Source organism: Panicum virgatum, chromosome 4K, assembly GCF_016808335.1.
Source record: "Panicum virgatum strain AP13 chromosome 4K, P.virgatum_v5, whole genome shotgun sequence".
NCBI lineage: Eukaryota > Viridiplantae > Streptophyta > Magnoliopsida > Poales > Poaceae > Panicum > Panicum virgatum.
The window spans coordinates 44,481,240-44,501,372 of NC_053139.1; the positions used below are offsets into that span (position 1 = coordinate 44,481,240).

Consider the following 20,133-nt stretch of genomic DNA (forward strand, 5'->3'; position numbering starts at 1 on the left):
CCATTTAATCTTCGCCACAGCATTTTTTTCGGCCCAACCAACATCTGTATCCAGGCAGTGTACCAGAAAAATACAAAATACATTACCACTGCTGCTTCATCACTTGAATCCTTCTTAATTCTCCAAAAAAAAAACTTAACTCACAAAAAACTTAGGAGAGAACAACTGTATTCTATTAGCTTTGGACTAGCCATCCCATCAACTACAATTACAGGGTATTTAGAGGGTTGCCCTTGCCCAGACTAATATAAACCAAAGATTACAACTTTTTACGCCTCCACTGCTATATTATAGGAATAGTCCTGGAGCATACGGTAATTTTCCTTCGAGTTGGCCCTTTTCAGCTCAGCTTGCTCTCAGAATCGTCTCACCTTCAGGTCTCCCTCGAGGAGCCCGTGCGCATGAAGATGGTTTCTGGGACGCCATCGGCATTCGACCTTTGGCATCTGGGCCGAAGGTGACGCAAAACTGGTTCACATAAAGCTGGTTTCTTTGACATTATTATGGGCATTCGGCTTTCGGTGGACCTCCGGTGCACAAGCCGAAGGTGGTGTCCCCAACAAATATTTCTAAATAATAATGGTACAAAAACAATCGTTGCAACTTTTACACTTGTTCTGTGTAGAGTTTGTTAACAACAATCTAGAAGAAAAATTTGCTCTACCATTTATTCTAAAAGGATAATTTTAGGATTTAATTTTCAAATACCGACGACGGGGATAAAAAAACACAGGTACGTATATATATACAAGTGAAAAGGGCTAGCGCAAAACTAAGAACTGTCCTGTAGATGGGATCGCGAGAAGTCATCAAGGTATGCACTGTTACGCGCACTCATCAGAAAGCCGGAACCTTGGGCGGCCGGCCAAGGCCTGCAACGACGTCGGAACCGGCGGCACGTCCATGGCGAGGACCCCCTCCAGCGCCTGTACCACCTGCTCCATCGTCGGCCGTCGCGTCTCGTCGTCCTGCACGCACCAGCAGGCCACCCTGCACGCACGTTCCAGCTCCCGCGGGTCCGCGTCGCCGCGCAGCCGCTCGTCCAGCAGCCCGTCGAGCGCCTCCCCTTGGCTGACCTTCCTCGCGGCCACCAGCGGGAAGTACCCCGACAGCGACGGGTCCTGCTCTGTCGCCGGCCAGCACCGCGCGTTCCGGCGGCCGGAGACGATCTCCAGCAGCACCATCCCGTAGCTGTACACGTCGGCCTTGACGGTGATCGGCACGCCGGAGATCCACTCCGGCGCGAGGTAGCCGATGGTGCCACGCACCGTGGTGAGGACCCTGCTGAAGTCCCTCGGCAGCAGCTTCGCGAGGCCGAAGTCGGCAACCTTGGGCACGAGATCCTTGTCGAGCAGGATGTTCTCCGGCTTGATGTCGCAGTGGATGATGCAGTCCCGGCACCCCTCGTGGAGGTACAGCAGGCCCCGCGCCGCGCCGAGAACGATCTGGAACCTCGCGCGCCAGCTCAACGCCACCGCCGACGCTCCCCCGAAGAGAGCCTTGTCCAGCGAGCCGTTGGGCATGTGGTCGTAGACAAGCAGCCGCTCACTGCCGCGGGAGGAGAAGCCGCGGAGGCGGACGAGGTTGACGTGCTGGATCACGCCGATGGTGCGCACCTCGTTCCGGAACTGCTTCTCCCCCACGCAGAGGCGGCCCTCGAGTTTCTTCACCGCGATGGCCACCCCGCCGCCGGGCAGCGTCCCCTTGTACACCGACCCGAAGCTGCCGCCGCCGAGCTTCTCCGAGAAGTTCTTGGTCGCCCTCCTCACGTCGCCGTACTTGAACGCCACAAGGCTGCTACCTTCCGATGCTGCCTGCATGAATGTTTTGCTCCTCTGCCGTTTCCTATACATCCTAACAACCACGAACACGATGATCGACAAGGCTAGGATGATCGACGCAACTACGGCGATGGAAACGAAGACGACCGTTCTCTTACGGCCTTTCGAGGATGGCACGTCCATGGCGGACACCCGGAGGTAAAGCAGGTCGTCCATGGCGCCGCCCGTGTCCTCCAAGTTGAGCAAGCCGCCGTACCACAGAGAGCAGTGACCGCCGTAAGAGTAGGCGGTGCAGTTGCAGCTCCTCAAGCATGCCAACTCGCAGTCTCGAGCGCTTGATGCCTGTGCAGACGATGAATTTATCGGTAGAGAAACACCCGGCGCCGGCAAGAAGGCGTCGCCGTGCACCGAGCTGTTCGTGCCACCGTCACACCGCGAGGGATTGTTCCGGCGGCAGCCATGGGAGTGATCCCCTAGCTCCCAGTCCCCCGCAGAGGAGGGACGGAAACCGGCGGGGCAGCTGCAGTAGGGCTCGCTCTTCTCGTTGCAGACGCCGAACGCACCGCAGACGGCGTAGACGTCGCACAGCCGGTGCGGCTCCGTCCAGATGATCATCCACTCAGCGGACGGCGCCCACATGATCTGCCTCACCTGGCCGGAGACGTCCAGGACTAGCCTGGAGATCACCGTGGGGTCCTGCTGGGAGTAGGTGAAGTAGCTGGCGTTGGCGTCGGACACGAACTCGAAGTCGTACATGTAGTGCGATATCATCTCCGGCACCCCGGCGAACACGCCGTCCTTCCACTCTCCGCTGCTCCAGGAAGTCACGGTCCTGTTCCATTTCGTGAAGTACTGGCTGCTCCCGTTGGGGTCGATCCCCAAGGTGTACATGCCGGGAGCCGGGTCGCCGGCGTTCTTCCAAGAAACCAGCGCCTGCACTTCGCCGGTGATCTTGTTCATGCCAAGGCGGGCTCCAGGGAGCCACGTGTCGGTCGGGTGCTCCACGCTCTGCCACAGAACCTCGCCGCTCTCGCGCCGGAGCACGAGGTTCCCGGTGTCCAAGATGACCGCCACCGCCACGGCGGCGTCGCCGTTGGAGCCGCTGGCGGAGCTGACGTTCGAGGACCAGACGAGCCGGCCGGCTTCGTTGGTGAGCACGAGGTTGCCGTCCGCCGCCACGGCGAGCCGAGAGGACGCCGGGTCGGCGACCGGCGCGGCCCTGTTGGCGACCCACACCGGCGTGCGCTGCGACACGACCTTCTTGTACCAGATCCCCACGTAGTAGTTGCTGCCGCCGCCACCAGCGGGGTTGAAGAAGCCGAGCTCGAATTTGCCGCCTCTCGACACGACGGTCCGGTCACCGGAGATGGGGGAGCTGGCGGATATGGTGTCCGACGCGAAGCACCACGCAGTAATGCCGCCGTGGATGGCCATGGCCGGGAGCAGCAGTAGCGCTGTCGAAGCCATTGGTGAGACCGAAATGGATGACTGAGGCAGTTATGCGTTGCTACTCGAGCAACTTGAGAAATAAATAATGGTTCCTGAATCGTGATCGATGCGAGCAGAAGGCCCGAGGCCCGGTAGCCCGGCCCAAGCACGGGCGACGCGGCACGGCCCAAGCACGGCACGGGCCCGAAGACACCGGGCCCGGGCTAGGCACGGCACGGGTCCCGGGCCGGGGTTGGGCCGCTAGGCAGTCCCATCGGGTGGCACGGCACGGTAGAGGCCCGTTAGCTTATATATAACTATAATTATATACTTATATATGAATTTATAATTTGTCATTTGTCAATAAGTTAACTTATATGTGTAACTTATGTATTTTTTTAATATTTATGAACTTAACAATATTTGAGAAATAATATTTAGTTTATACGATTCTTTAAATATTTGTGAAATTGATATCTTCATATGTTTATGGGCTATTTGGGCCGGCCTGGCACGCCATTTTGGTCGGGCCATTTGGGCCAGCCCGGCACGAAAATAGGCCCATTGGGCCGGGCCTGGGCCGTCGGCCAAGCACGAAGCCGGGGCAGCCCGGCACGGTGGCACGACGGGCCAAATTTGGCCCGACACGATCGAGCCGGGCCCGGGCCGGGCCGGGCGGCCCGTTTGCTCATCTATATGATGCGTCGAAGACTGCATGCTAAGTCTTTACGGCAAACGAACACCATCAATCACATTGCCGCTGCATACTACTATTGACTATTGAGCATTTTGACGGTCCATGATAGCATACAGTAGCGACCATGCAGGTCCTGTGCGTCCACTGGAATACTCCAATTGACCGCTTGCCTCCGCACAGTCTTTGCTTAGGCTCCGCGATTTACTACCTTTTCTTGGAATTGAAGGTCAGATACTAAAATCGAGGGGCGGTTCTTGTTCGTGTGCTAGCTAACGTGCAAGAGAGTGAAGAACGAACGATCCTCGGTCAGCAGTGAATGAGGGTCGGCTTGCTTTGACCAACACTCCACTTTTTGCTCTGTCCAACCTTCGAGAAAAGGTCCCATCCTTCAATATCATGATTGCTACAACTACAGGCGCTTCAAAGGGCTTAGATTCTAAGGACTCGGTTGTTTTTCCTTCCTTTAGCTACTCACATGTTTCAGTTCGCTAAGTTTGAAAAGTCCAAAGAGCGCAGACTAGCCACAGAATAGAAAGATCGCGATCTCTGCGAAATGAGAACGTAACTTGTCGTGTGTCCTCGACTAGTAGTGTCTAATTGAAAATTTCTGAATAAAAGGCATCTTGTTCAGGAGGATCATCGTTGTTATTGCATTGGTCCCCTTACTTTGAAGCCTACAGCTCCAGTGAATAAACCAAAAAAAGAGACCTTTCTCGCTCGGCGCCGCACTATGCTCCCAAATTTTCCTGCTCATCAGACTTTCTCTGTTCTTCTTTATTCTAAACAGGCCGCAGGCGCGTGCGAATAGCTAAAACGACTGACTTGTGCGAGCGCATCCTTCAGCCTTAACTGGGTGAAGCTAATGCTTCCCTGGCCACTAGAGAGTCATCAAAGTCTGAGTCCATTTATTTGATGGAATCGTCCGGCCAGAAACGGGGAAGAATCAATCGTTCGGACTTGGTAAAGGTTGTCGCAGACCTACTATAGTTTCCTTGTCTACTGACCAACATGGCCTTGCCTGCCGCGAATAGGATATTAAAAGGAAACAATTGCTTAATTATAGTATTAATTTCGGAGTTTGTATATTTTGTGGTAACGTGTTGTTCAGTTGAGTAGGTCCATGAAGAAGTCTCCAGATGGACGTGCTTTCTTTTATTTAGTAAGCTCAGCACGGAAAGTAGAAATCTCCATTCCTACACTAATTCGGCTCTTTTCTTGCCGGGTGTTTATAATGTTTGAATGCGGGAAACTGCTGTAACGCTCAGAAGCTCTTTCTTCATCTAAGCTTTTAGTAACATTAGCTGTCATCAATAGGCCCACGTACGGTTCGGAGGCCGAGCCCCACCCCTGCAATAATGGTGCGGCAGAATCTGAGAGTGACAGGCGTGGGCCTTTTGTAGAGAACTTTCCTCTCAAAGAGAGAGAAGTAAAGAAGTTGACTGGGAGGGAATCTTTAAATTAGGAGTTTTCATTCAGTCTGCTCGGCATTGGAAAGCATCACGTTCTGGCCACACACAAAAGAAGTCGGTGGAAGGTATGGAATGTCTGTGGTGAAAGCACCTTTTTTCAAAGCAAAGGCGCGCAACGTTTAATTAAATAATGGACTCGAGGGATTTCAGGAGGCCCGCAGAGCGACCCTGGGAGGAATGGATCCGTTTTCCACACTTTTTCATATCTTAAGTCAGTACCTGTACTACTCTCAAGATCGAGGAACTGGTGTTGTTGGATCAGCGAAGTTCAGAACCGAGTTCCTTGCCTTGCTTGTCTTGGGCCTGCTCTTCCGGCTTACCGGCTTGCTTGGGATCGAACCCGTATCTTCTCCTTGGCAAGGAGATGTTTTACCACTGAACTACGGGAATCGAAAGCCAGGAAAGCAACATCAAAGACTGGAGAAGTACCGCTATTGTCTGAATCTGGTACGTAAAATATATTTGAGTAGTTTCATTTCTGAAATTTCTTATTCGAGGGATTGCCAATAAATGACGAGCTACAAAAGGATTCGTTTTTTTCGTGTCACAGCTGATTACTCCTTTTTTTCATTTGTTGGGTGGCCCCGGCCAAGCGGATATTGTTAGGCCCTCCTCGTCGGGCTCATGCCCCTCGGTAAATCAACCGGGGCAATCTACGTCCAACCATGGGTTCTATCGGAATATCATCGGTCTCACCACAACATTCTCCATTCCTGAATGGTCTGGCGGGGCATATTAGATATAGTAGTGGTGTTTTGAAAGCTTCTTATTGAGCTATAAGACTACTAATAAAATAAGAAAAAAATTCGAACACTAACACAACAATTACCACCCCTAGAGGGCAAATAAAAATCATATAAAAGAAAGAGTTTTTTTCTTTTTATTCTAACTAAAAAAAGAAAAAGAGGAAAAATTGCAATGGATTTAAAGGCTTATTTATTTCTCTTCATTTCTATCACAATAAGATGGACTTCCAGGATGAGAATGGATCAATTATTAAATCTTGGATGGAAATTTCTTTTACCAAAGGTGCAGGTCCCTTCAGAGTGTACTAAGTCAAAAGGTGACTGTGCCGTGGCGTCAATTCTAGCTTCTGATGCGGGAGCTTCTAGCTGTTCTCTCTCGCCACTACTCCCTGTGTCATCGGTTTGGTTCGGTCTCCAAGCATGTTTTTTTTGCAAGTATCATTCCTGCTATTCGCATTGATTGAGTACTTTAGAGTTTTCTTCTTGATGGAGTTGATCACTTATACGAGATTCTGAAATGATTGTTATCTCTAGGAATCTGTATCTTAAGGTATGAACACCTCAATTCCTGAATGAAGAATTCAAAGGTTCCGATCAACATTGTTTTTCCACTCTCTATTGTCGCCAGCCCACATCTTTTGACCCACAGTGTGCCCCCTTTCGTCGAGCGCCCCGCCTGGTTCACAGGGCTGTTGGCCTACCAAGCAAGCACTTGCCCACAACTCTAATCTTGGTTTTAGAGCTCCAATAGAAGCATTCTTACCAGAACAAGAGTGGCAGAGAGCACCTGTTTATGTAACTAGAGTAGAGGTTTAGGCCTGGCTGGGAGAACCTTGACCAAACCAATAGCATGAAAGCAAAAGCGGAAGGCTCCTGGATCAAATGACAAAGACATTGTTTGTGGAGAAAGAGGTGGCTTTTCCCGGATGAAATGAAACATTTGATTTGTGTAACAGGAGAAAGATTTCCCACTCGGCAAAATAGCTCGATGCCAGAATGATAAAAAGCTTAACACCTCTTATTTGACTTTTTCACTATTTTGAAATACGAAAAAGATCCAAATCCAAAACGCAAAGGGCCAGCTACTTAGCCAACTTTCATAATTAAATACCGTCACTGTATGAATAACTCTTATTGTGAAAAGAGCTATTTACTCTATAATGGATAGGTAGAGCCAAAGAATGTGAACTATACAAGTAATACAAAAACGCGGTCTGAAGCAGCATTAGCATTTTTATCCGTTGAACAAAAAGGCTACACTCAAAAAGCGTAGGCCCTAGGTGAAAAACATGGTACGAAAACCCGATCCACACAACTATGATTGGGCTCCTATGACCGAGTTGCCCGGCCGCCTCTCGGGAAAGGGGGGGTGGGGGATGGGCCTTACCTTAATTGAGTCGGTAAAGATCAAATCAGTTTATCAAAGTGCTTCTCTGATTGCATTTTCAAAAAAAATTCTACAGTACTCATACATCGAATGTTTGAACATATGCATGGAGCATTAAATGCAGTTAAAAAACAACTAATTATATAGCCTAACTGATTAGCACGAGATGAATCTTTTAAGCTTAATTAGTCCATGATTGGACATTATTTGTCAAGTAACAACAAAATGTGCTACAGTATCAAAACCAACAACTTTTCACCAACTAAACAGGGCCTTATTGGCTCTCGTAGCTAGCTTGGGTTGAAAATTAATTGGAAAGGAAGAGGAAAGAATATCTCTTATTTTCACTTTCACATTTTTATTGTCTTGGGAACGAAATTCAAAACCAGAAATGACGACTAGCTAGAAACGCACACAGTAGTCATGAACAGAAAAGACAACGAAATTACGTTCACAGTAGTCATGAACAGGAAAGACAACGAAATTCAAAACAAGAAATAACGACTACCTAGAAACGTTCACAGTACTCCATATTTTATAGGAAATCATTTCGAATCGACACAGTCCTCAGAAACAACTTTGACCACAATATTTTTGCTATAAAAGTTTATAAAATATAGTCAATATATACTTTTCAAAACTACATTTCAAGTTGAATGTACTTAATTCGCTTTCATATTTCCAAACTCAACCTAAAAAATTTATTTATAGTCAAAGTGTAAAATATTTGACTTTAAGACAAACTCAAAATGACTTCTTGTACAATATGGAGGGAGTAGTCATGAACATGAAAGACAACGAAATTCAAAACAAGAAATGATGACTAACTAGAAACGTTCACAGTAGTCATGAACAGGAAAGACAAACAGGTAATACAGACCCGACTGGCAACAATGACAACCCAACCGGCCAACATTTTTTGTAGGCACGTGTTTTATTAAGAAGGAAGCAATTTACAGACATAACTTGATGTAGGACAAACATGAGTTGACCTACACAAACACACGCAGGATTGAATAAAAGGAAAAAAAACCTAAAGAAAATCCCAACAAAATAGACAGCCAGTAAGCTGGCAGGACGATGACCGCAGAAGAGAGGGGGAACCCCACTCGACCCGCCAAGGCTAACCAAACAACCTAAAACATGTGAACCTACACAAAGAACAACACCACCGAGGCCGCTGTCTGAGACCACGAAATGACATGAGGGTGGCCAAGCATTCACTAGAAGTACCGGCACCACAGTGCCAAAGCATCCGCCAGAGATAGCCAACAAGCAGCACAAGCACATGGCGGCAAAGCATCGGCCAGAGTAGGAGTAGCAAGGGCAGCAAAGTATCCGCTAGAATTGAGTGAAGCAGGGGCGGCAAAGCATCTTCTGTCACAACAACGACCAAGTATCCGCCAAAGTAGTTGCAGCTCCGATCCAGACCATGGTGATGATATGTCAAGGGAGCACAAGTAGGCAACACACATGAAGACGACCACCCCCATCAAGTCACAAGGGAACCAGGCAGCCAGCAAAGGAGGCATGGAGAAATTCCAAGACGACACTCTCAAGAGGGACACATGATGCACCAGGTGCCATCGTCACTAGTCCATAGCATTAGACATGATTTTCACCAGGGATCCAACCTCTAAGCCAGGTGGTTGACCAAGTATCCGCCAAAGTAGTCGTAGCTCCGATCCAGACCATGGTGATGATATGTCAAGGGAGCACAAGTAGGCAACACACATGAAGACGACCACCCCAGCAAGTCACAAGGGAACCAGGGCGCCAGCAAATGAGGCATAGAGAAGTTCCAAGGTGACACTCTCAAGAGGGACATGATACACCAAGCACCATTGTCACTAGTCCACAGCACCGGACATGGTTTTCACCAGGGATCCAACCTCTAAGCCAGGGACCATCGAGAGCTCACCCAAATAGGCAGTGATGGAGGTAGGGACCCGGGGTCCCCCAACAAAGGTGTTCCTTCCCGTCGGCAAAGCCCAAGAAAGGCCCAGACAAATTGTAGCGGTCGTACAGGGTGTCTGATGCCCGACCGATCAAGAGGAAGGGAGGACACGCGGTGGCCCTCTGACCGTAGGCACGAACAAAGGTGATCCGTACCGAGCCACCCGGGTCTTACTCGCCAAGGAGACGACCCGGGCCGAGGGCGTGGCGACCACGCCTACTCCCCATGCCGCCGTACACACAGCCCACTCCCGCGGAGCGTGTCCGTACACCCGAATAGGGCCTCCTGACGGGGTCACAGTGCGAACTGTGCCACCTACTCGTACCCGCAACAGAAAATGGGAGAGAGGGCCTCAACTCTTCCACCTCGCACGCCATCATCATGACCGCCCTGACGCCACTTCATCAGCGCCAGGCGACTGTGACCAGCCGAGGCCACCTGTCAAGCTGAGCCCATCAGCAGGCTTGCCACTCTCCGGTCAGAGTCCGCCCAGGGGAGGACGTGCGGAGGACGTATGGACGGACAGACGACACGACAACCACCGAGCCCCGACCGAGCGGAGAGACCGTCCCGACCAACCGAGGATGGGACGGGAGCACGAAGACCCATTGCCCAAGAAAACCGACCAAGAGGGCCACCGCCACTCCCTACCGACGGAGCAGGGCCCGCCGACTGACAAGGACAAAAAGTCAACCACGGCAAGCATGCAACGTACGCTAGTAGTAGCACTATGTAAATAGGGGGTCCTACCTTGAAGTATAAAGGGGGGATTCCACTCACGTAGGAGAGATATAGAACCATTCCTTCACTACTCGAAGGCTTGTAAGCTTTCCGGCAACTTTGAGCACCTGGGCTCGAGCAACAGAGAGTGAGCACCACCCCTCATACTGGACGTAGGGCATTTCCGGCCCGAACCAGTCTAAATCCCTCGAGTCATTGTGTGCTAGACCATTCCGATCAAACGTGCGAGCCACGAGCAATCAAGTAATTTGGTAGTCGCCCAATTCCGGCTGCGACAGGCGACAACGAGGCAGATCCGTAGGTGGCGGCGGAGATGCGGAGGCCAAATGTCAGTCACAAGGCCTGGCTGGTGGCGGGGGGCAAGCAGAGGAAGCATGGAGGTGTCCCATAACGACACCCCCAAGAGGGCCATGGTACACCAGGCGCTATCATCGCCAGTTCGGAACATCGAACAGGTTTTCACACAACCTTCACAGTGAGAAAAGGGATCCAAGAAAAGACGATGCCTGAGAAGAACGTGGGAAATAAAGGAATCAGTAGCAGTCGCTGGAAAAAAAAAGGTAAAGCAAGGAGGGAATCCAGCTTATTGGCCATTCCCCAGCGACTCTCACTTTTCAGTTCCAATCAACCTTCCTTTTCTTTTTGAATCCAAGCAAGAGGATGCGCGTTAGCGCATCGGCTTTCGCGCTAGTTGCTTGCGTGAGTAGGCCTCTTGCCGGGATGTTCCATTTAGTCGACTAGCTTGACCAGACTCATTCCGCCAGAGAGCTAGTTCAAAGTCTTTATGCTTTGCTTTGGGTACTTCCTTCGGCCTCATCTAATCACCGAGTCCAGGAGAATCCTTTAGGTATTACTCAGACATACGCATAAGATTGCAATGCAGAGAAGTTTATGCTGTCCGGTGAGGCGCCCGGCCCTTTTCCGTTAGTCTCGTGTCGGTTTCATGGTCCCGCCACCTTTTCTATCGATCTCATGCGATTTTTACCTGCCAGATTGATCAGCAAATGGGCCAAAGCTAGCAGGCCGGACATCATGCTTCTGGGCCAAACCAGCGCAGCGCTCCTTTCTGTGCGTTGCGGTTGGATGCTGATTGAACGGTGCTGCAGCGCCGACGTGCCTCTGAGGTAGACGTAACAACTTCAGAGGAACGGGATCCCAGCAGAAGGCTTATGCTCCTGCTCCTTGAACGGCAACAGTTGACACCGGTTGACCGGTCCGTGGGCTCGGTCTGTCCATACGTCCTACTGTACATTGAGCTCGGTTCTGATCGTCCCTGACCCTGAGTGAGCAGGCCAGATGCCAAGGTAGTGCAACGGCCGGTCGGCCGGACGTGTGCAACGGGCGGGGCCGAGGAAGTGCAGCGCAGGCGGCCGGCTGCTGCCCGGCTCACGGCGTGCGAACTGCGAAGCCGCAGCAACGGTAGCCCGCAGCCGCGGCCAGGCGGCACGGAACGGAATGGGTGCGCGCTGCGCGCCAAAGGTTGAGCTCTGTGCCTCTGTCTGGTCTGGGCCCCATGTTCTTCTCCAAGCCTTCCTGAAAAACTGAAGAGTGTCTTCTCTTCCCCTGGAAAGCTGTCTTTTGAAGAACTTTTCTGGTGGTCGGGGAAAGGTGACGGAGAATAGAAGAAATCACCTCCAGGCTAGTGGTAAATTAAAAGCAAAATTGGCTAGCATTGTGCTCACGGGGGTATGCGATTTTGATTCCGGTGTCGTGCTAGGATCCTCACTCCCACGTCCGAACAAACGGCGGGAAAGGATCCGTGCACTCCACGGCGCTGATTCGAATGGGAGCGCAGTTCTTGATGCCTCGGCCAAGGGAATGCAGAGGCGTGAGCAGGAAGAAACAGATTCTCTAGTTTCCCCGAGAAAATCGACAAAACACAAGGCCAGTAATATGAATTTTTTTAGTGCTCCTCACCATTAAGCAAAACTAGTATACTACTCCGGAGCTCTCAAGTCGCAGCAGTGATGGCAAAAATATGAATTTTTTTTCAGATGCAAATCGTTTGCAAATTCCTTCACAACATGTTTTTCGAGATGGAAATGATTTCGTCGAAAGAAAAAAATTAGATATGTACCATTAAAAGATTCCAAAGTTAAATATATAACATCGTGATCCGTATGTCATTGGCTCATGTGAGCTCCACACGTCAGTGAAATAACGATGATATATATTTATTTTGTGATCTTTTAATAATACATATTCAAATTTACTAAAGAAAAGAATGTCGATGATCTCATCGAAGCAACGAGTAGTGTTTTCAGGTGGAGGTTGTTGGGTGGGGCCGCACTTGCTGCCTTGCTGCAACGTCTCTCCCTCCCGTTTCCGCCCTAGGCTCCCACCCACTACGAACGTGCGGCTTGCATCCGGGCCCCACTGCGTCTGCGTGTGTAATTCCCCTTTTTTTTAAAAAAAAATCCACTAGCAATAATACAAAGCGCGGCGCTCCCCTTCCGCTCCCGAGTCCCAACGGTCGAGTGGCACCCCCGCCTCATAAACCGTCCTCTCCGCTTTCCCCGCATCGCGTTCCCCCCAATTCGCCCCGCGAATTTCGAAAAATCCGCCACCCAATCCGGCCGCGCCTCAGATCACGCGAACAGAGCAGGAATCCGCGCTCCTCGTCTACACCCACCCGTCGATCGATTCAAGGTATCTGTGTCTATCGCGACCCCGATTTCGAATTCGCTCCTTGGCCCAGCGCTTGCTCCCCTGATTGATCTCCGAGCGCGCGGCGGCAGAAGGCGCGGGGGGAGTTCTTCTTCTGCTGCGGCGGCGGCGGCGGCGATGGAGGAGGATCCGCTCATCCCGCTGGTGCACGTGTGGAACAACGCCGCCTTCGACCACGCCTCCTCCTCCTCCGCGTGGCACGCCCACACCGCCGCGGCGGCGGGGAACGCCAGCGAGGGGGACAAGGAGAACCACCGCCCGGAGCCCGAGGCCGCGGACGTCGACGCCGAAATCGACCACATCGAGGTGGAGATCCTGCGCCTCTCCTCGCGGCTCCACCACCTCCGCACCTCCAAGCAGCCGGAGCCCAAGCGCGGGGAGGCAGCGCCCACGGCGAAGGCGGCGGCGCGGCCGCGGACGCGGGGGCTCAGCATGGGCCCGCTCGACGTCATCGCCGCCGCCAACCCCAACCCGCTGCTCCTCGGGAAGCAGCCGCCGCCGCCGCGGGCCGCGCAGGGCCTGAAGCCGATCAAGCAGGCCCCGGCGCCGCGGGGCAGGGGGCTCAGCCTCGGGCCCCTCGACATCATCGCCGGGAACCCGAGGGTCCCCGCCGCCGCCGCGGCGCCGCAGAGGAAGGTTCAGGGCGAGGGCGGCCCCGCGCGGCCGATCCTGAAGCCGATCAAGGAGCCCCCGGTGCAGCGTCGCAGGGGCGTCAGCCTCGGGCCCTTGGAGATCCACCACGGCGTCGGCACCAAGCCCGGGGCTGCGGCGGCGGAGCGGGTCAAGCCGTTCTCCAAGCTCGGTGCCGTTCGAGAAGGAAGACAACATTCCAAGCAGCAGGCGGTCCCGGCGAAACCGTGGCCATCCAGCAACGCCAGGCAACCACTGGATGCCAAGCAAGGGGCCGCACCAAGCAGAGCCAAGGCGAGGAGCGGGAGCATGAGTCCCAGGTCCAGGAGACAGTCCACTTCCAAGGCTGCAGAGACAAGGGTAGTCAACGCCAAGGCTCCAGAGACAAGGGGAGGCAACGCCAAGGCTACAGATACAAGGGGCGGCAATGCTACAATTGCGGTAAACAAGGTGGCTGATGAGCTCAAGCCCAAAGGTGTGGTCAATCACGCCGGCAATGCAGCCGTTGCGAAGAGGCCGGCGGGGAGTTCCAAGGTCAGGGTCGTCCCGAGCCGCTACAGCCTCACGCCTGGCTCGTCCCTGTCAACTGGAACACAAGAGAAGCGGCGCAAGCAGTCTCTCCCGGGATCAGCTGGCGGTGCAAGCCAAAGGGAGGAGATCAAAGCAAAGCTTACTGAGCCGTTGAATGATGAGCTGTCTCCTGAAACCATTGCAAAGGTTGCAGAGCTGCTTCCAAGGATCAGGACCATGCCGCCTTCTGATGAGAGCCCGCGCGACTCAGGATGTGCCAAACGTGTTGCGGATTTGGTTGGGAAGCGATCCTTCTTCACTGCTGCAGTGGATGATGGCAATGCTGTTACGCCCTTCCAGGCACGGGTGCTCGAAGTTGAATCACCTGAGGCAGCAGCAGGAGAAGCTTGAGAATTTTGGTACGATAAATTCCTTCCAACAGCTCGGCTCCCCTTCTTCATGAGTGTTCGAAGTGCCTGCTTGACTTGAGCTTGCATATGGGTGATGCCTTTTTTGCAGGGTGCTGCTACATAGTCTACTGTTACATTCATATCATATCTCATGTCCTATTTCTTTTTGTTGAGACTTTGCTAGTAAATGTATGTTGACTTGCGAAAGGAGAGTGAAAGATACTCCTGTGGGTGCTTTGATTTGTAAGTTTGTCCTCAGTTTGATGAAGTACAGGATCATAGTGTGGTTTATAATACTATTTCTCCTTTTGTCCTGTTTTGCTTCCTTTGGTCTGGAATGCAACTGGATATTCTGCTCTGAAGGCCAGTATCAGTGACACCAAGTTTCCCTGTAAATCCACAACATAGACAGCTAGGAATGCCAGATCTTCCCGAATATTCCACCAGAACCATGCATTATGAACTGTAGTTTTAGTTCTACTCCAGTACCACATTTTTTCAGCAGTAAAAAAATGACTACACAAATCATGAACCCAAATTCACCATTGCTTTCAGCTTGGAGGTATGCAAATAAGTGAAATAACTATAGAGGTCAGATTGGGCCTGATATTTTGCCGATATTTGGACCACATGCAGAAGCTTGGATCAGTCATTGCTGGATATTCACGTGCTCATCTTGAATCATCACGGGAATGCCAATATCCAAAGAATATTAGGAAGAAACCAAGTTACAGATGAACAAGACAACCGGATTTTTTGTCTGAATACTTGCTGATAATTGTTTGTTCCGTATGATTGTGATACCAGTATTTTAGTGCTGGTCTTGTTTGGCCTGCATTTGTCTACTTTGACATGTCAGTTGTCTACTACTAAATTTCACTGTTTCCACAGTAATAATGTTGCAGGAACCGTTAGTTTGGCTGCTTGCTAACTCCCATTGCTCCTGCCTTAAAAATTTGGTAAGATGCCTAGAGTTGTGTTCAGATTAATATCTACCGACGTAGATGTACTAGTACAGAAGATTGTCTGTTTGATTACTTGGCGGTTTAGCTTAGTACATGATAACATACACTCCTATCCTAGCTCATGACAACATAAATTAGAGACTGATGCTTCTGACAAAGTTCTTGAGCTCTGGATTATAGTCATATGTTTGTTGTTGTGCATCAGTCATATGCTTCTGATAAATTCAAGCTTAAAGTTGGGACATTATATCTGTGGTTCTGCCAGACCTTGTATGTACACAGAAACTTTGGCTGCTTGCTAACTCCTGCTTGCTCCTGCCTTAACAAATTGGTAGAATGCCTAAGTTGTATGTTTGTTGTAGTACAGAAGATTGGTTGGTTGACTGTTTAGCTTATGTAATATCATAGACTCCCCCTATCCAAGCTCATGACAAAAGAAATTAGAGACTAATGATCAAAGTTGGGACATTATATCTGCCAGACCTTGTATGTGTAACACAGAAACACTGGATTCAGATCTGGCAGCCCTTGCACAGAGTAAGAGTAGATCACTAAAAGGTGATCACAGTAAAAGACTGATGAAGAAGCTTGAATTTAGAACCCTGATCATAGAAAAAAAGCTTGAATTTAACTGAAGTTGCAATATACATCACACACGAATCATACTGATGGATATGTTGAGATTACAAGCAAAGCAAAAACTATGGACAAGACAAACTATAGCTAAATCTTAGTGAAAAGTAAGGGTTAGAAATAACTTAAACACTCCATATTTTACTGAAAATGGTTTGCAGTCTGTTAGTAGATAGTTTCCTGACGATCTTCTTGGCATTGAAGTCACCAGAATCTGCTAGTTCTTTCAGGCTGCAGAAGTGCTCTGATGTCACAATTTTCTTCTTTCCACTGTTGGTCTCAGTCAAGGACATAATAGCAGAGAGGATCAAGTCCTTTGCTATCAACTTACCCTCAGCTGGATCAAGCAGCTGCAGCAGCCTGTCCAAATTATCGCCATCTTGAATAAAAATGGTGCGGTTAGGGTGAAGTATCAGTAAGCTGGAAAGCACCTGAGCTGCCATTTCCCGAACTCGGCATGATTTCGCCCCAAGCAAGCTTGAGAGGGCACTCAAATACCCTGCTCTTCCCATCATCCGGTTGTACTCCTCGGAAACTTCAGAGAGATGCCTCAGGATCTTGAGAGTGCATTCGAGAACAGCGTAGTCGCCATTGTTGAGATAGAAGAGCAGCCAACCAAGAACATCTGAGCTGATGAGGTCATCTATGGAGTTTGCAGAAGAAAAGCAGAAGAACCAAATGGCTGCAAGAGCGACCTCCCTGGCCTTGTATGAGTATGGAAGGTCAGGGTATATCAACTGAAGGAGTGACTGGATCACCCCCATGCTGACGGCTTCCTCTCTGACATCGGCATCATCCAGAGCCATGGCATGGAGCAATTCGACGGCGCCGAGCTTGCGGACCTCTTCCTTCTTCTGGGAGAGCTTCACCAGCTCCGTGACCACCCCTTGCTCCACCATGAACATCTTCACTTCCTCCACCCGGCTCAGGTTCCTCAGCACTGCAAAAGATGAGCTGATCAGCTTGCTGCTGCCGCCGGCGTCTGCTGCGCAGGCGTGCAACAGAGTGGTGAGGCCGCCGTGCGCGCAGACGGCCCACACGTTGTCCGAGTTCTCCGTCAGCTCCCTCAGCGCCTGAGCAGCTCTCTCCTTGCCCAGCTCACTGGCCGTGTCTGTGTTCTCCAGCAGCTGGACGAGGGGGGCGATCATCCCTGCCTTAACCAGCATTCCTCTGTAACGCTCGGAGCTCGCAACAATGGCGACAGCACCTGCAGCCTCTTCTTGGATGCACGCGTCCGTCGACTCGAGAAACCCGGTGAGGAAGGTGATGCCGTCGTCGATGTCGAGAGCGACAACCTTTGCACACAATTCATCTTCTGCCAAGAGCTCTCTAATGGTGCCCAATGCCTGGCTCCTCTGGACGGTGCCACCAATCCTGATCCTGGAGAAGAGATCCTTGAGGTAGAACGTCTTCTCACCTGCGCTGGCATCGGCGCCGGGCCTTACGGTAACAATGGCCTTCGACGGCGACGGCACCCCGGAGGAAGCCATCTCCTTGAGCTGCTTCATGTGTGCATCAAGCTTGCAGCTCAGGTTGTCCAGGTCACTCCTCAGACGGAGCCTTCCACCCTTGTATGACCCATCGCTGCATTGAGAAGCAACAGCCTGGATGCTCCTCAAGGTTGCTGACGCCGACTGCAGAAGCTCGAGCAACACAGGATGCTCCTCGTCATCGCCATTGCCGTCGACGACGCCGACGCTGCAGCACAATGAATTTAGGCTGCAGCAGAGCTGTTGAAGCTTGTCCTTGATGGATTGCCACTTCGCTGGGAACTGTGAGACAGAGCAGGCCAGTGAAGAGGACGCCATGGACATGATGAGCACCAATGCCTCACCATGGCTGCTGCCTTCTGGTGCTTCCTCAGCCTCTCCCATCTCGGCACTCTATCTAGGTCAGATGATCACCACAAGAACACTCTCTACGACTCTACCTATGTAGTAGCATTCATCTTGGGGAGCCTCTCGGGATTGGGGGCTTGAGATGCTATCTATGCATGCTGGTGACTGGTGCAAGGAGCTGGGACAAATGTTAGTTTTGTACTGGCATCTTGTCATCTACTGGTAGCCAGTGCACGCCACTATGGGGGGGCAGATGGGTAGGCCGGTTGGTAGTGCACGGCACCAATCTCTGATCTGGCCTCTGGTTACCCTTGCCATGCTGCCTCCTTTGGTTTCTTCCATTGGAATCTAGTTGCTCTCTGTCAATCCGTTACTATCTGCAGCTTCAACTCTGGCCTGGTCACTTGTTTTCTCTGTCTTGTTGCAAACTTGCAATCATACCAGTTATTTTGTACTTACCAGCAGCTCAAAAACTTAGGTTGCTCACCTTGAACTATTGTATTGTTAGCATAAAACTGCACATTGCTGCAATGAGAGCAGTGGAATGGAATGAGATGAATGATGGCTTGGGATCAGTGGGTTGGGTGAGTGTGCAGAAAGAGTTAAAGGATGCTGAATACACTTTGGCTCATCATCTCCATGGGATATAATGGAGTCATGAACTACAGTTGAGTTGGTGATTATGCAGTTCCCCTGCTCATCACGAATTATGAGGCCAGCATCAAGTAGCTTTCCGGGAGTAAAATAACGGCAGAAAAGCTTTACGCTTCTCTTTCTGTTGGTGGTACCCATTAGCAGGCAGCTGTTGTGTCCCGGTGATTCATGGAAGCTGTGCTGTTGGGCACCTAACCAGCTCCGTAGGCCGTAGCAACGTATGATACTTGAAGGTAAAGTCACAGCACAGCAACAACAAAGAACTCTATTTTCATAATAAGCTCATCTAATGCCAAAAAAAAAATCCCATTTGCCACTTAATACCATCATGACGGAATTTTATTACTATGGGATATTTGTCCATGTGTACCGTAGTACACTAGTCACGTAGTTTTTCTTATATAATAAAATGAAATAGGCGTCCAACTGGCGCATTTGTGCGGCTAGTATTGAAAATTCAAAAATTAGCATGTCGTTGTATCCTTACTTAAAGATTATACTATTTTTTTACCATACACCATTCTGTTCATTATTGTAAATTATGTCTTATTGTTGATTAAAATAATTCAACTATGATCTACCTATAATAATAATTTGATTTGTTGAGCTTTAATAATATTATGCAGATAATTATTCTTATTTTTATTTTATTTTGATTGATTGTTGTTAGCTTTAGTTTTTATTAATAGTATATATTTGTAACTGATACATAGTTAAATGGTATTTTATATTTAATTTTTCATAATGGCATTGGTGGGTGATTTTTAATTAGGCACAGAGGTATTTTAGGCTAATTTTTATCATAATGGCAGTGGTGGGTAATTTTTATTTTTCTATTTTTTTCCGATTAACGTGGAAATTTCTAGACCTTGGGAGCGAACGTGGAGGCCCTGTTTGTTGGCCAAATAATAAGATAATAGATAGATTTATTTAGTGGCATGTACTGCATGAAATTGACTAAATTCCAAATTACAATACTTTTTTTTGAACATGTAAGAGAGCTGCGCAATTACAATACTCCATTCTATAATATTTTTTTAGTTTGTGTTTTTTTTTCTTATTGGCTTGTGAATGCATGATCTGGCCCAGGACATGCGGCGAAACAAAGGCACTGGGTCTAGCTAGGCTAATCAAGTTCGCAAGTGCATGCAAATCTAGTAAGGTACACTAAGGACTCTTGGGCTTTAAGCTTGGAGATGACTTTGAGAGATTTTATTTGTGATAAAGGATTAGAGGAGGAGCCCTACATGTTCTTGCTTTTTAATGATTTTTCTCCCTCCTGTGATGAAAAAGGCAGCAGACATGCATTGATGTGGTTGATGTAGATGCACGTCTGTACCATAACTCTTGTCGTAAAAGGCAGTAGTAGAAGACAACGTTCTTAGAGGACGATGGTACCTTGTGAGGACTTGCCAAGATGCCAAAGTAACATCACAGGATGAAGTGACCATAGATCTGATTTGCAAAATGGCTCTTGTATTTCTCCCTCGGCGATGTACTCTTACCGTGCTATAGTACCGTTGCTTTGTCTAGTACTCACCGGATTCAGTAAAAGAAAAAAGAAGACATTCATGTCGAAAAATTCATGAGAAACAAATAATAGCACAATTGGGGGGGGGG

The 20,133-nt window shown here is 49.9% G+C and overlaps 3 protein-coding genes across 4 annotated transcripts; 1 reads left to right on the plus strand and 2 right to left on the minus strand.

The window, feature by feature from the left end:
* Window positions 1-567: 567 nt before the first annotated feature.
* LOC120704263 (G-type lectin S-receptor-like serine/threonine-protein kinase At2g19130) lies at window positions 568-3,256 on the minus strand. Its single transcript, XM_039988586.1, has one exon. The coding sequence runs from the start codon at window positions 3,246-3,248 to the stop codon at window positions 825-827; it is 2,424 nt and encodes an 807-aa protein (XP_039844520.1). The 5' UTR covers window positions 3,249-3,256; the 3' UTR covers window positions 568-824.
* A 9,424-nt stretch (window positions 3,257-12,680) lies between these two features.
* Window positions 12,681-14,719, plus strand: LOC120704265 (serine/arginine repetitive matrix protein 1-like). Of its 2 annotated transcripts, none has more exons than XM_039988588.1 (2): window positions 12,681-12,855; window positions 12,945-14,719. In XM_039988588.1, exon 2 carries the CDS (start codon window positions 12,991-12,993, stop codon window positions 14,422-14,424), a length of 1,434 nt encoding a protein of 477 aa, XP_039844522.1. In that variant the 5' UTR covers window positions 12,681-12,855; window positions 12,945-12,990; the 3' UTR covers window positions 14,425-14,719. The 2 variants fall into 2 exon arrangements, with proteins under 2 accessions (XP_039844522.1, XP_039844523.1); XM_039988589.1 differs by having other exon boundaries at window positions 12,948-14,719.
* A 1,278-nt stretch (window positions 14,720-15,997) lies between these two features.
* On the minus strand, window positions 15,998-18,072 carry LOC120704266. The gene has a single exon (XM_039988590.1). It carries the CDS (start codon window positions 17,893-17,895, stop codon window positions 16,147-16,149), a length of 1,749 nt encoding a protein of 582 aa, XP_039844524.1. The 5' UTR covers window positions 17,896-18,072; the 3' UTR covers window positions 15,998-16,146.
* Window positions 18,073-20,133: the final 2,061 nt, after the last annotated feature.